General features: G+C 39.0%; 1 protein-coding gene across 1 annotated transcript in view; it reads left to right on the top strand.

Moving 5' to 3' along the window:
* LOC102294236 (protein shisa-8) overlaps positions 1–13,684 on the top strand; it is a 116,408-nt gene that overhangs the window by 92,788 nt on the left and 9,936 nt on the right. Inside the window, exon 4 of the mRNA XM_005945441.3 lies at positions 5,664–5,780. Coding sequence (XP_005945503.1) covers positions 5,664–5,780 — 117 coding nt within the window. The remainder of the gene's footprint in view (positions 1–5,663; positions 5,781–13,684) is intronic.

Here is a 13,684-nt window from a genome sequence, read left to right as displayed (position 1 = left end):
ACACATGCAGAGGAAATGTGGGACATTCAGAGAGAATTTATTCACGAATACAAACTGCAGGAAATAATTTGTTCCTTTTCAATCTCTCTCACACTTTTTTTTGCGGCGGTATGAATCGTATCGCGACGGCTGAGGGGTAACATTTCGCAAATCATTAATGAAAACAGACTAGAGACCTGATATTTCATAAATGTGAAAATGAAAGGATAGCAGAAATACTTTTGTTTGAAAAAAGGTGAATAAAGAGGGATGATGCAAACACAGGACACTTACAGAAGCAGACAGGTTACAGAGAGAGGGGGAAAACCCCTCAAAAGCAACTCAGTTTAAAAGTGTGTCAAGTGGAACCCAGGAACTGGATGGAGCAAGTGATGTCCAAAAAATATTTCAAAAATACAGTGACTGAGAAAAAACAAGAAATATGCCCTAGGGCCACATAACCTAACAGAAGGAACACAAACAAACACCAAGAGAAAGGGAGGACATGGGGGTTGCAGATGAATTGTCAAAAAAAAGAAAATCCTCCTGTGACTTCTCCTAAAAACTCTCTCTTTACCTCAGTGGAAAAACATAAACTCAAAGAAACATGTGAAGGAGGATCCGTAAGGAGTTACATGCTCGGAGAGCCGAGCTGCGCTACATGTTGACAACATGTTTGATCAAATCAAACAGCTGATGAAATCAATTCAATCAACATGCTGTGCATATTACAGGGTAGAAAATATTTAAAAAATGACTGAAAAAAATACGAACCGTGTAATTATAGGACAAAGAGACCATAGAGACCAGTTGGCGATTGCCTGGTAACCACCAATTATTGGAAAAAATAACAGGTATTTGCTGACCGGTTATCGAGCTCTGAAGGTGTCGCAGTTTTCGAGTTTCACTGCCACTCTGTGGTTTGTTAGTGGGTGTTAGCGGACAACTACTCACAACAAGGATTTGGGAGCAACAACCTCTGTGAATGGTTTCACCTAGTTAACACCTCAGGAAATACATATTTTTCCCTCACAACGCAAGAAATCTCTTTGGGCAGCAAGTTATGCAACTGAGGGTGGAAACTATATCAAAATGATAGCAGCTAGCTAGCTAGTTTTTGCTATGTCACATGAGTATTTTAGCACCTAAAGTCTAGTTAGCCACTAGAACATTTGCTATATTTTAGCATGCTACAACAACAGCTATGACCAAGTGTCCAAAGTATGTGGTACAGCCTGTCTGTGGGCTACTCTTGTTTGTGCTGTTGTTTGTGTATCGGCCATGAAAAGTGTGCACTGCAGCCACTGACTGTACTTTTCATGCTGCCTGTTACTCCCTCCCCTTTTTGCCAGCCAATCAGCATTACCCACAAACTTACCCACAGCTGAGCTACCTGCCATTAGCTTGTTTAAGGGCTGCACAATAGCATGAACAGGCACAACAAGAGTAGCATAAAACAAGCATTAGATACTTTTCTTTGTTTGTTTGTTTTTTGTCTTTTTTAATGTGCTGCTTCCTGTGTGCTATGTAAATATCAAAAACCTTGATTTCCAAGGCTGGGTTTTAAATAATTAGTGATTGTCAGACTGAAAATAATGTTCACCCTTCTGCGGCTGCCCCCTCATATTTTTTCTTCTTGTTCAATTAACCAGTTTAACTCCTGCTTTTAGTAAGGTATTAATCATCTGTGACTGATGCAAAATTAATTAACAATTATTCTAAAGGCCAACAATGAAGCAATGCTTAAAATGAGGACACAGCTAATCCAAAGAGAGTTAAGCTACAATGTTAGATTCGCTTTAATCATTTTAACAGGGCTAATAATGTTTATTTATAGACCATTTCTCTAAACCCTTTTATTACAAGCAGATTTTTACTATAGCAGTGTGACACGGTTTGGCTTTGGCTTTTAACATATTGTTAAAGTTATGACATAAAACTGAAGGCGTAATAGAAAAGGTGTGGCACTGTGGACAATATGGACTCGGCTTTTACAGCCTTTAAAAGGCTCCGCTGCTTTCTTTTTTGCTCACTATTACTTATTACTTATCTTCACTGTTTCTTTTGGTGAAAAATGGGCAAGAGAGAAAAAAAGAAAGGAAACAAATCCACTGCATTGCACGGATGCACATACACTGATTTCTATGGCTTTTGTTGCTCCATGCTTGCTTGATGTTTAGTTGTTGCTGAAAAATTGTATAAACTCTGTATATGGTTAATAATCTAATGGTTAAGCAATGGCAATGCTCCTGAAGTTCTTTTTGAAATGTCATTTGTAATGTGTGACATGTTGTTTTTGTGCCCTTCCTTATCACTGAAGGGCAAATGGCTTTTTACTCCAGTCAGGTCAGCAGCTATTTACTATCTCTAAGGACGCACATGTTCATAAATCTCGCTCTAAATATAAACACATGCATCAAAAACTATTTGAGAATAATAACACTAACGCTAAGCTAAACTTGTCTTACCCATATCCTGCATTTCGTCCTCTGTCCTGTGCCTCAGCATATTACCATGTCTGTCATAACGTTGCTGAAGGAGGATGCTAAAAACTCACTGAGCAGAAAAAGGTCAAAAGTAGTATGCGCACTGTTACATGTTATGCTGGAGTAAAACAACAAAATCTTTCAAAAATAAACCTCTTTGTCTCACTCTCTAACTCTCTTTCTGGTGGCCGGGAACAGCCCTGTGGTCAAACTGGAGCGTGGCCAGGGATCTTTCCATCAATTAGCTGTGTCTGCCTTCAACTCCCTGTCTTTCTGTCTGACCCTCTCATTATTTCCACTGTTGTTGGTTCACAAAAGGAGTGCTTGAGAACAAGGGATCCAAATGTAGGGCACTTAAAGAGCAGGAGCAATTGCTTTGAATGTTGTGCAATCGCTCACAATTCCTGCATAAATTAAATAACTAAAGCAATTTTAAGTGTAGGTGGGTTTTTGTTTATTGGTTGATTGATGGATGTGCTCCTTTTAACTCTAGGTAGGCGAATGAGTGATGAGAGAGGCGGCATACGTGGTTCACGCAAGATATTTTACATACACACACAGCTATACAACGCATACACATGACTGGGCTTCCCTGCACTCTGTGCTACACAGCGTGTCATTACTGCATATCAATTACAAGGGGAAGTGAAGATCTATTTCTAATTCAATCAGTCAGCGCTGGTGTCACATCCCTCGCTCTCTGGTTTCTCTCCCTGCGTCTCCCGCGCTCTCCGCTTCGCTCTCCTGTTTCCCCCTCGCTTGATTCCCATCGATGCATTTCAGCTATTGTGGGGCTGGTGGATCCAGGAGTCAGGTGTGTGTGTGCGTGTGTGTGTGTGTGCGTCATCCTCTTCAGGAAACAGTTTTAGCTAAGTTTTGTACTTCTGGAAAGATGACACTTTCAGAGAAGGGAGGTAATCCTGGCCTGACCTTGTTTCTCCAGAAGGCTTGCAGAGTCTTTGAGATGCTGTGTTGTTATTGTCAAAGATGAGTGCAGTTGCTTTTATGTTGTTTTGAAAAATGTATTCCATTGATTCCAATGATTAATTGCAGAAACAGGTACCTTTGGTGACTAGAGTTGGGATTCTGTCACCCATTTTCCTCTAAGATTATTTTTTAATAACAAAAAAATGTCATTTTTAAAAACCCAGGATAACTCGTGAACAGGAGGAATTAATGACAAAGACCTGATAAAGAATGAATAGTCGCAGAGTGGACACTGGAGAGATCACACAAGGTACAGGTGGATTCAATCAGACACTAACACAGGAAGTAAAATCACCAAGAACCACATGAGAAACTAACCTTCAACATAAAACAAGAAGTCAATTTTCTACCTTTAAATTCAGACTTATTCAGGTTATTGCACGTTGCCCTAAAATCATCAGAAACATGATATCGAACCAATATTTACCCTGGATGGCATTAGCTTGACCTCCAGTAAAACTGTGAGAAATGACCAGAATATGTCCCTCAACGTGCACATATCATGGACTACATCCTTTCATCTGTGTAGTGTCACTTAAATCACAAATAGACTCTCAGAGTGATGCCAAATTACTAGTTTGTGCCTTTCTTACTTACAAGCTGAAGTATTGTAATTTCTTGTTATCAGCCATTTCTAAAAGCTCCCTGAGAAGTTAATCTAAAATGCTGCAGCAAGAGTAGAACAGGGACCCGGGAGATCATATTTCTCTCATCTTAGCTTCTCTTTAGTGGCTTCCTGCTAAATCCAGAATTGAATTTAAAAATCCTTCTCATATATGAGGTCTTGAATAATCAGGTGCCAACATATCTTAAAGACCTAATAGTATCGTATTACCCTAACAGAGCACTCCGATTGGAGGTTTAATTGTGGTTCGTCCTGTGGAACCAGGTTAATTTGGGGGATAGAAACCATGTCTAGTTTTAAGATTAGAATCAAGACGTTTTATTTTTTAAAAAATGTTTATAGTTAGAGCAAGATCAGGTGATGCTAAACCATGTCTTAATTATGCTGGTGATCATTTCTCCTCCACTTCCCTATTTGCACTCCCATAATGCAAAAGAGGGGGTAAGACGAATGGTTTATACTACAGTGGCCTAGAGACTAAAACACGTGATTTCAGTGGAAGTCAATGAGACACTTCTGGCCATGAAGGTGTCAGGAGGGAGTGTCTGTTATCAGATTTTGCTGATATTTGACATGTCCAAGACTCAGCGATGCCCCATCCCCCGACTATTTATAATATGGGAAATAATTTTTTCTTTTTTGTTTTGTTTTTTTAAATAATGAATAATTAAACTTGCATTTAAAGAGTTAAAATCCTGAATGTTTTGATCATTTTATAAGGGCTCAAGCTGATTAAGTGAAAAAAAGGGAAAAATGATTTTTTTATGGCAGATTTTGTGTGTGTGTACATTTTGGTGTCGAAAGGGTAAAAATTTGAAGCGGGCATAAGGGTTAAATAAAAATATACATGACCATTCAATCGTGATAATAAAATACCAAAACTAAATAAGATGGAGGTTGTGGTTGGGTGATGAGTGCCTCAGCTGAGTAGCTGTCAAGTTACAGTTGAATGCTTAGCTGTACGCCTGCAGGACTGTGAGCGGGCATTTTCAGTTAGCCGATAGCGATGCAGCTGTGAATGTGCAAGTTCATCCGACTTTCAGCGCTGTAAACAAATCTGTCAACTTTTCTGCAAGGTGTGTTTGTGTAATTCAGCTTGAGTTTTGAGTGCTCAATTTCCTCGTCAGCTGTCCTTGTTTTCACTCAAACAGAGGCCTATGGTAAGTGGTGTTTTCTCGTGTCCTTGTTGACCTGCAGATGTAAAAATAACAAAAAATTAAAACAGCTTTTTGAATATATTTGTTATTTTGAGCAGGAAATGGACATTTTGTAATGTGGCCTGAAAGAAGTGCACAAATCACGCCCGCAGCTAATTCGTTCTTGCATTCCCGACTACAGAGCTTAAAGAGCTTTTGCATCACTTTCTGGAAATGGAAACATAAAAAAACATTTAAAAATCATCCCCATCCATTCATAAAAAAAATGTCAGCCAAATAAGGCCAGAGTTATAGAGAGGAGAGCTGCTTTTCTCTCTTTGTATGGTTTAATGCTCTTATTCCTCCTGAGAATATTCTCTCAATTAGCATTTTCTTTGATCAACTTTTAGATATTTGTTTGATATTTGCTTCTCTCTCTGTCTTTCATAGATCACAACCATTTAAACAATGCAGCTTTATCTCCTCTGGGTCCAGCCATGGCTTTGTCTCACCCTCACAACAACCTGGGAATTGGTTTCAACAAGTATGCCTCACTCAAGGCTGTGGGTGAGTAACACATACTAAACCTGACTACATGCATACATGTTTACAGCTGTATGTTTGCATGCTTACTCATGGATGCGGCTGCTGGTGTGCACATAACAAGTCACTTGCAGAACACAGACTTACTGTACAAAGGTCAGCGAAGCCAAATGTGTACGGTAGTAGAAAATGATGGGTTTTTTGTATGAGTCTGACTCTTATCCAGACATTCTGAGTTATGAATCATGTTTGAGTGCTGTGGTAGAGTCTAGATTTACCCTGTTACACCAGATTACAGCAGCTGTGATGTAAATATTATGACCATATGAGCCCCACCACCATGATTTAAATAATCACCCATTCTCAAATATTGTTCTACCAGTTTGATATTACAAGGATCTAATGTTGGAAAAATACTGCAGGCACTTACACAAGAGAAGAAAATTGCCTAAAAAACAAATGAAAAAAATTACCACAATATCCTCACCACCATGATGCATAAATCAGAGCTGCAACAGAAATTGAAGAAGCTACTTTCTTCTATTGAGTTTTTGAGGAAAACAATGTTAGCAAGGCTCTTTCATGCACCGTAGCACCATCCAGCTTAAACTTTCATTTTGGTCTCTGCAGCTAAATATTAGACACATTATACCGAGAAGCTGTCACTGGCGAGCAGGAGATTAGAAGCAAGGTGCACAGATGCGCACACAAGGCTGATAGCAAAGCTTGGGTTGGTTTGCGCTGTCATCAATAATACACACATAACACACATAACTTGTCCAAATATACAGCAAAAACCAGTGGAAAACCATCAATATGCATGCTGGATTTACAGAGACAAAACATAAAAGTCAGTTAAATTAAAGAAGACAGCAAGCGCACTGTGTGCAACGGGTGAGTTCAACCAGTATAATACTGGCAGGTCCTTCCTGGAAATATTGATCATAACTCAGCAGTGTGAGACTGGTAAAACCAGTAATGATGATGTACTTTTACTTGTAGTGGAATGGTAACTCAGCTGGTTCACATTATAAAACCAAAGCTGTAACATACGCGTGCACACACGACAGAGACTCGCTGAGTGACAGTAGAGTCTGGCCAGCAGCAGGGTGAAGCGTCTAGTTCACGCCTCAAGCTTGCCCTGTGAAAATACATGAATAAACCAACATATCGCACACTCGTACACACGCAGGATGTTGTTCATCCAAATGCAAATGCACACTTGAGGGAGGGAAGTGTAAACGTGTAGATGCAAACAGGGACACGCACACAAAAGCGCACACACGCACCTTCTTCATGTGATCACTTCAGACAGATAAGGACACTGTGACAAAGATGAGGAACAGCAGCTTGGCACATGTGCATGCATTGTTTATTGACATGTAAATGCAGATGTTATTGCAGTAGTTAATGTGTGGATTAAAGTAACTAAACAATGTGGCAACGGATTGAATGGTATCATTATGCAACTTTTCAGTGTTTAGGAAATCAAAATAAATGAATTAAATGATTTTGCCATCACTGGCAGCAGATTTGAACTGATTATTAAGTATAAAACATTTGGAATAATGCTATGGTGTAGGACTTGGATTGGCTGGTGGGATGATCTACTGTGATTGGTTGTTGTGTTGTTTAGCTGCATACACTGGGAGTGATTTGAATTGGTGTAATAGCCAAAAATTGTAGAAAGTGGTATTTGGGGACTTTATACATATGCATATACACAGACAGTAGTTGTCTATAATAATGTGCCTGTTGGTAAGGCTAAAATAAGACACCTCACTCCAAACTCTCATATATAATTCAGTCAGTTCATTCAACAGCACTTTCAGGAGCTAAAATGTTGCTTTGAACAAGAGAGAAATATTTACTTTACTTTACTTCATATTACAAGATTTCTAATTGCAGCCATCAAAACATGTAAGTGATTCCTTGCAGCAGAGCCCACGTGGTGCTGACTACTGTTTTCAAGAATGAAGAAAAAGTTGATCGTTTATATTAAACACATAGAATTAGGACACTAAGCTCGCAAAAACTGAGGCCAGCAAAATGTGGTGTGACTGTGGAAAATGACTGAAGAGAAAAAGAGCAAGAATGAGACAATCTCATCTCATTATTCTGCTCAGTGACTGGGAGACAAAGGCCGACTGCAGCAGCAGCAATCCCCTATCCACAATGAGCGTCAGCCACATTTCCCTGAAAAATACTTCAAAGCATCACATCCTTCACAGACGGAGGTGCAATAACCTCCTCTCTCACTCGATGTCTAGGTATTGAGTTAAGACTGTTTGATGACCCATAGGCTCTTCTCTGTTTTGTAACTGCTTTATTTCTGTCTCTCTCACACACACACAGTTTTAGAGTGCTCTGCTTTTTGTCATCAGCGATGCTGATCATCCACGCTCTTTAACTATGTACCTAAAAGCTTACACAACACCAGAACAACCTACGACCTCTGGCAATGCCCTCTATATCTTCTCCAAAAGCCCTGTGAGCACATCTGCTTTAAAAATAAATCTGTTTCTGTGACAACATTCATGTGAGACATGAAAACTGTGTGTGTGAAAGACTTGCATATGTTATAACGACGCTTTCATCATGACATTGTGTCAGAACATTTCGAGCAATTTGTTTCTTTTCAATTCATTCCTCCACAATCACTGGATGTGGCGCATAATTTGGGAATGAATAATTTGACAAATATGGAAATGTGATTTTTTGTTTTCTTGCCAACAATCTAATGAGATCCACGTCTTTCAGACATTTCAGCAGATTGTGTTTTATTCGGACAAAGCCAGGCTAGCTGTTTCCTCCTTATTTCATTCTTCACACTGCACAAAAAACAATCCTATCAGCTTGTGCTGTTTCACTTTCAGAAGATTGTTCTCTTAGAGTTTTCTATTTCTTTTCATTTCTTTAAGTAGTCTTCAGGAATAGTTCTCCAGACTTCTTGAAGGACTTTCAAAGCTCTTCTTTTTTATTTTTTGGCTCCTTTTTATTCTGTTCTCTTCAAAATGATCCCACACTGCTTCAATGATGTTGAGGTCCGGGCTCTGGGGAGGCCAATCCATGACTGACAGTGTAACATTGTGTGTTTTTCTATCCAGGTATGCTTTTACTGCATTGGCAGTGTGTTTGGGATCATTGCTGAAAAGTTAAGCCTACGCCAATCAGAAGCTTTCCAGATGGTATTGCATAGTGGATCAAAATCTGCTTTTCTGTGTTTACACGTTCTGTCGCCCCAACATGACTGCCTGAGATGCCGCCCCAAACCACGACAGAGCCTCCCCCGTGTTTTATTTATGGCTCTATACACTTGCTCGCTGCCTCTTTCCTGACCTCCTCTGTATGTACTGACAAGATTTGAACCAAAAATTTCAAATTTAGATTCGTCACCCCGTCAGACCTGTTACCACTGATCTTCTGACCACTGACAGTTCGAGTGTAATTTGGCATACCTCAGCTTTTCTCTGTTCCTTCCTTAAGGATCGCTTCTTGACAGCCACACGTCCACTGAGATCATCTTTGATGAGGCTACAGTGAACAGTAAACTCCATCTCTCAGGTCTGGTGTCAGGTCTTTGATCATTTCCTAAGCACATGACTTTTAAATCCATCTGCTGTAGATACTTTTTTTAAGACTTGCAACTATTTATTTTGTCCTCCACTGGTCCAATTTTCTCAGTTGTTTTAAGGCCAAGATCTGCCAAGTTTTGCCTGTAGCTGTGTGGGTATCATCTTGTTGATATATAGATACTTATTTATGCCTGTCTGTTGTCTTTGGTGTTTTTCATAGATACAACCAAAGAAATGGGAACTATAGCCTGTTGCTGCCAGTGACAAAGTGGCTTGAGATACAAGCTCGAGACTTTTGCACAGTGCTATGCAGTAAATGTACTCAGACCAATCATCTTTTCACACATGCTTATCACTTCTCTTACTGTGCAATAAACAAGCCAGTGGGTCCAGAAATCCTTCCTGTGTGGGCAAAGTCATAGCTAGGACACCCAACAATTTGGACAGGACAGCTGACCATCAGCCAGGTGAAACAGCATGTATCTGAACTAAGCTTTGAAATCTTTATTAACACACTAGGACTTCCTGCAGCAGGTAAAACCTCACTTCTGCTTTTTAAAATTTATCCTGCAAAGCAAGACACAAAAGGTGATGTTAAAAAAAGGGAAAAAATTTAGATTTTAAAATTTGTGTGTAAGAGTGAAACATGTCAAAGAGGTCAGTAAACTCTATGACGTCAAACCGTTGCCAGGTGTAGCAGCAGGACTGAGGATCAAGCAGCTCTGATAACTTAATTAAAGTACTGGAGGAAGTAAGGGTGGACTGGCAGGGAGAGCACAGGACAAAGATGCTAAAGGTGAGAGAGGGAGAACGTGATTGGACAGACACCAGATGAACATGTAGAGGAGACGCTCAGAATCGAGTGTGAAGGCAAGGATTTTTTATAAACAATTACAAACCTATGTGTGACTGACAGAGTTAAATCCAAGTCAGTGACCAGTGAGCGTCAGGTTTACAGCAAGAAAAAAAAACACAAGACAGAAGGTGGAGGGATTTTCTCAAAGAGGCTGTGAAGGAGTGTTTGCCAAACCACTCGGTCTCCAAACTGCGGGCCAAGACTGCCTGAAGTTTTTAATTACATTTTAACAATCCTGCAGTTTTAAAGGGGAGTACAGACAAAATGCTGTCAATCTGAATTTTGTTTTGATATGCAAGTTACAACACTTGTATAAACTGGAATGAATTTATTATCCAGTGAATGCAGAATTAGGGTGGAAACAGGAAAATCTGCTTTCTGAGAAGAACAGCATAAGATTACAATTTGGATTTTTTTTTTCTCTTTGTGGTTGTTGAAACTTTCAGTATATGCTTCAGGACACATAATGTAAATAATAATGAAAAAAAGGTTTTGTGAATTTTTAGACACGTGAACTGGAGGGATCTCAAAGTCTGGCTTTGAAAATGAATCAGCTCCTCTGGTTTAGCTTTGTTTTTTTGTTTTTTTTACCTTTTGCACTTCATGATGCAATTTCTCTACATGCAGCGATTAGTGAACAACCTGTAGAGACTAATGAGGAAAAGCATAGCAATCTAGTTTTAACATTTCCTTCAGCAATGTTTCTATAAAGGGGAAACCTTCTGATTCAAAACAAATGGAACGTCTGAGCTATGATGTTCTGCAGGGGGGATTTTTTTCTTTCTTGTAGCTTATTCAGTTTTACCACCTCAGCTCTGCTGGACTTTCCTGGTGTTAAATAAGTAAAACCTGAATACTCCTAAGGAAAGTATTGCTTAAAATCTACAGAACACTGCTTTGGAGAGCCAGAAGTTACCAATTCTGTCAGTGAACTGAAATGTAACTTACATGGTGAAAAGGGACAAGCATGATATTTCCATTTGATGTCATGTTATTAAAAAAATATATGTATAAAAATATGAGATTTTAAATAGTTAATTTAATGCAATGCAACTCATCAAACCATGAAGCGGATTGGCTAGAGCACCAGAAGTCCGCAGGCTCTACTGTCCATAAGCAAAGAATAGGAAACTGAGACTACAGAATTTTTGTTCTTGCTGTAACATTTAGATGGGCAGAAACATGAAACCACAAATCCATCCAGCCATCTGTCAACAGTTCAGGGTGGTGGTGGTTTAATGGTGAAGGGGGATATTTTCTTGGCACGCTTTGGGCCTCTTAATACTAACTGAACTTGTGTAAAGGCCACAGACTACCTGAGCTTTGTTGCTGACCGTGTCCATCCCTTTATGTTGACAGCAGAGGTGGGCAGTAACGCGTTACTTGTAAAGCGTTACTGTAATCCGATTACTTTTTCAAGTAACGAGTAAAGTTAGGGATTACTATTGCAAAAACGGTAATTAGATTACCATTACTTTCCCGTAGGAACGCTGCGTTACTGCATTACTAAAACCGTGATTTTTTTGCGAGAATGTCTCATGACAGTGACGTAAGCGAGTGCGACGTTCGTGACAACAGCTGTGCGCAGATCAACAGTGGATCATATATCGAGTGCGGGAGAGAGTATGAGCGTGCAGCGTTTAAAGCATGGAAGTACTGACCTTACTTTGTAAGGAACATTAGCGTCCGTTGTACGTGGGAAGAAAACTTCTTTTTACAGCGAAAAAACCCTTCCAAGCAAGCACCGAGTGCGCTATGACGTAATGGGAAATTCACAGAGAAACTTGCAGATTCTTCCACTGCCCGCTGCGACACACCTGCACCAGGGTAAACCTCCGCCTACCCCACTCCTGCTTTACAGGTGAAAATAGAGCAAAAGGACCGCTAGTCTATGACTTTATTTATTTTCTGCTGTGTTTTACTTGCATCTAGTGAGTGTAAACACACAAAAAAATATATTTTATGTGCTGGAATGTGCAGAAAATAGGTTTAAATATTAAACAAATTTCTTCCAGTCAGAGAATGTTGCATATAATTAAGTTTTTGCTTGATGCATAAAGTTAAAAGATTAAAACTAATAAAACAAGTTTTAAAAAGAGACTTTTCCATTTGATTACATTTTGTATGATGGATTGTAGAAAAAGTAGAATTGGGCTGAAAGATCTATCACTTTATCAATTATTCAGGTTGTAAATCGTGTTTTTAAAAAGTAACTAAGTAAGTAAGTAATTAATTACTTTTGAAAATAAGTAATCAGTAAAGTAATGGGATTACTTTTTGGGGGTAGTAATCAGTAATTAGTTACTGATTTCTTTTTTCAAGTAACTTGACCAACACTGGTTGACAGTGTACCCATCTTCTTCCAGCAGGATAGCACATCATGTCACAAAGTTCAAATAATCTAAAACATGACACTGAGTTTTCTGTACTCAAATGGCCTCCACAGTCACCAGATCTCACTCCAATAAAGCATCTTTGGGATGTGTTGGGAATGAAGATTAACATCATGGATGTGCAGCCGACAAATCTCCAGAGAAATGTCACCCCAAAATGAAACTGTGGCATTTTTCAGTACACTTGTATTATTATTTATCCAGGTAGATTAATTTGGTGTGAGTTGCCTAATTTTGCAGTTACCTACCATATCTGCTCTTTTTCTGTGTAACTGGTCTAAATGGCACTTGCTTCGTAGTGCTTGGAGCGTTTACTCCACAGGTAAGCTTATAAACTTAGCAGCATTGTAATATGATATCACAACCCTCACAAACCTTGTGGTGAGAAGTTTCATCTAGAAACTGTCATGTCTCTTTTAGCCTACAACACTTGCCAGCCACACCACACAATAATTATCTGAATAATCCATCTGACTTTGACAAGGGGTTTGTGCTACAGGTAGCAAAACACCCCATCCTAAACCTTACCCTGTGTAAAAATGCTCACAATAACATTTCTAGGTTTAGGTTTTAGATAAGTTTGGTTGGTTTGTTGGTTGGTTGATTGTGTTATGGGGTCATCTCTACTGGATAAAGACAGGGCTGCGGAGTTTTTTTTTATGTATATTAAAATATTTTTAGTATTTAGTAACAACAAGCAAACACAATTGAGTTCTATTACATCAGAGAGAAGACATCTCTAAAGCTTGTATCTCCAAAAACTAGGCAAAGTTCTCTATATTCATGAATAGAAACACAAGCTAGAGGAAAACTAGATGTATCTGATGTTAGAGTGAAATATCCCTTTATTTTGGCATATGTGCTTAGTGGGGTTCTTTTAAAATGAGCTTTAAAATTATGAATTGCATAGTGGAAATATGTGTGTGGGTCTAGAAATAACTGGATCTTGGATCTTTCCTTCCCACAATGTCAATATGTTAATAAGCCCTTTATGAAGCAGAAATAACTGTGTAAACATAATGAAATGACATTGAAATAGACCACACAAAAATGCAGCACATTGTCAAACTGAAATCATTTGGAGGCTCCAATTTATGCAGTTAT

This window comes from Haplochromis burtoni, unplaced genomic scaffold (genome assembly GCF_018398535.1).
Source record: "Haplochromis burtoni strain Fernald_Lab_line unplaced genomic scaffold, NCSU_Asbu1 Contig_301, whole genome shotgun sequence".
NCBI lineage: Eukaryota > Metazoa > Chordata > Actinopteri > Cichliformes > Cichlidae > Haplochromis > Haplochromis burtoni.
This window is presented reverse-complemented; position numbering and strand designations above follow the sequence as displayed.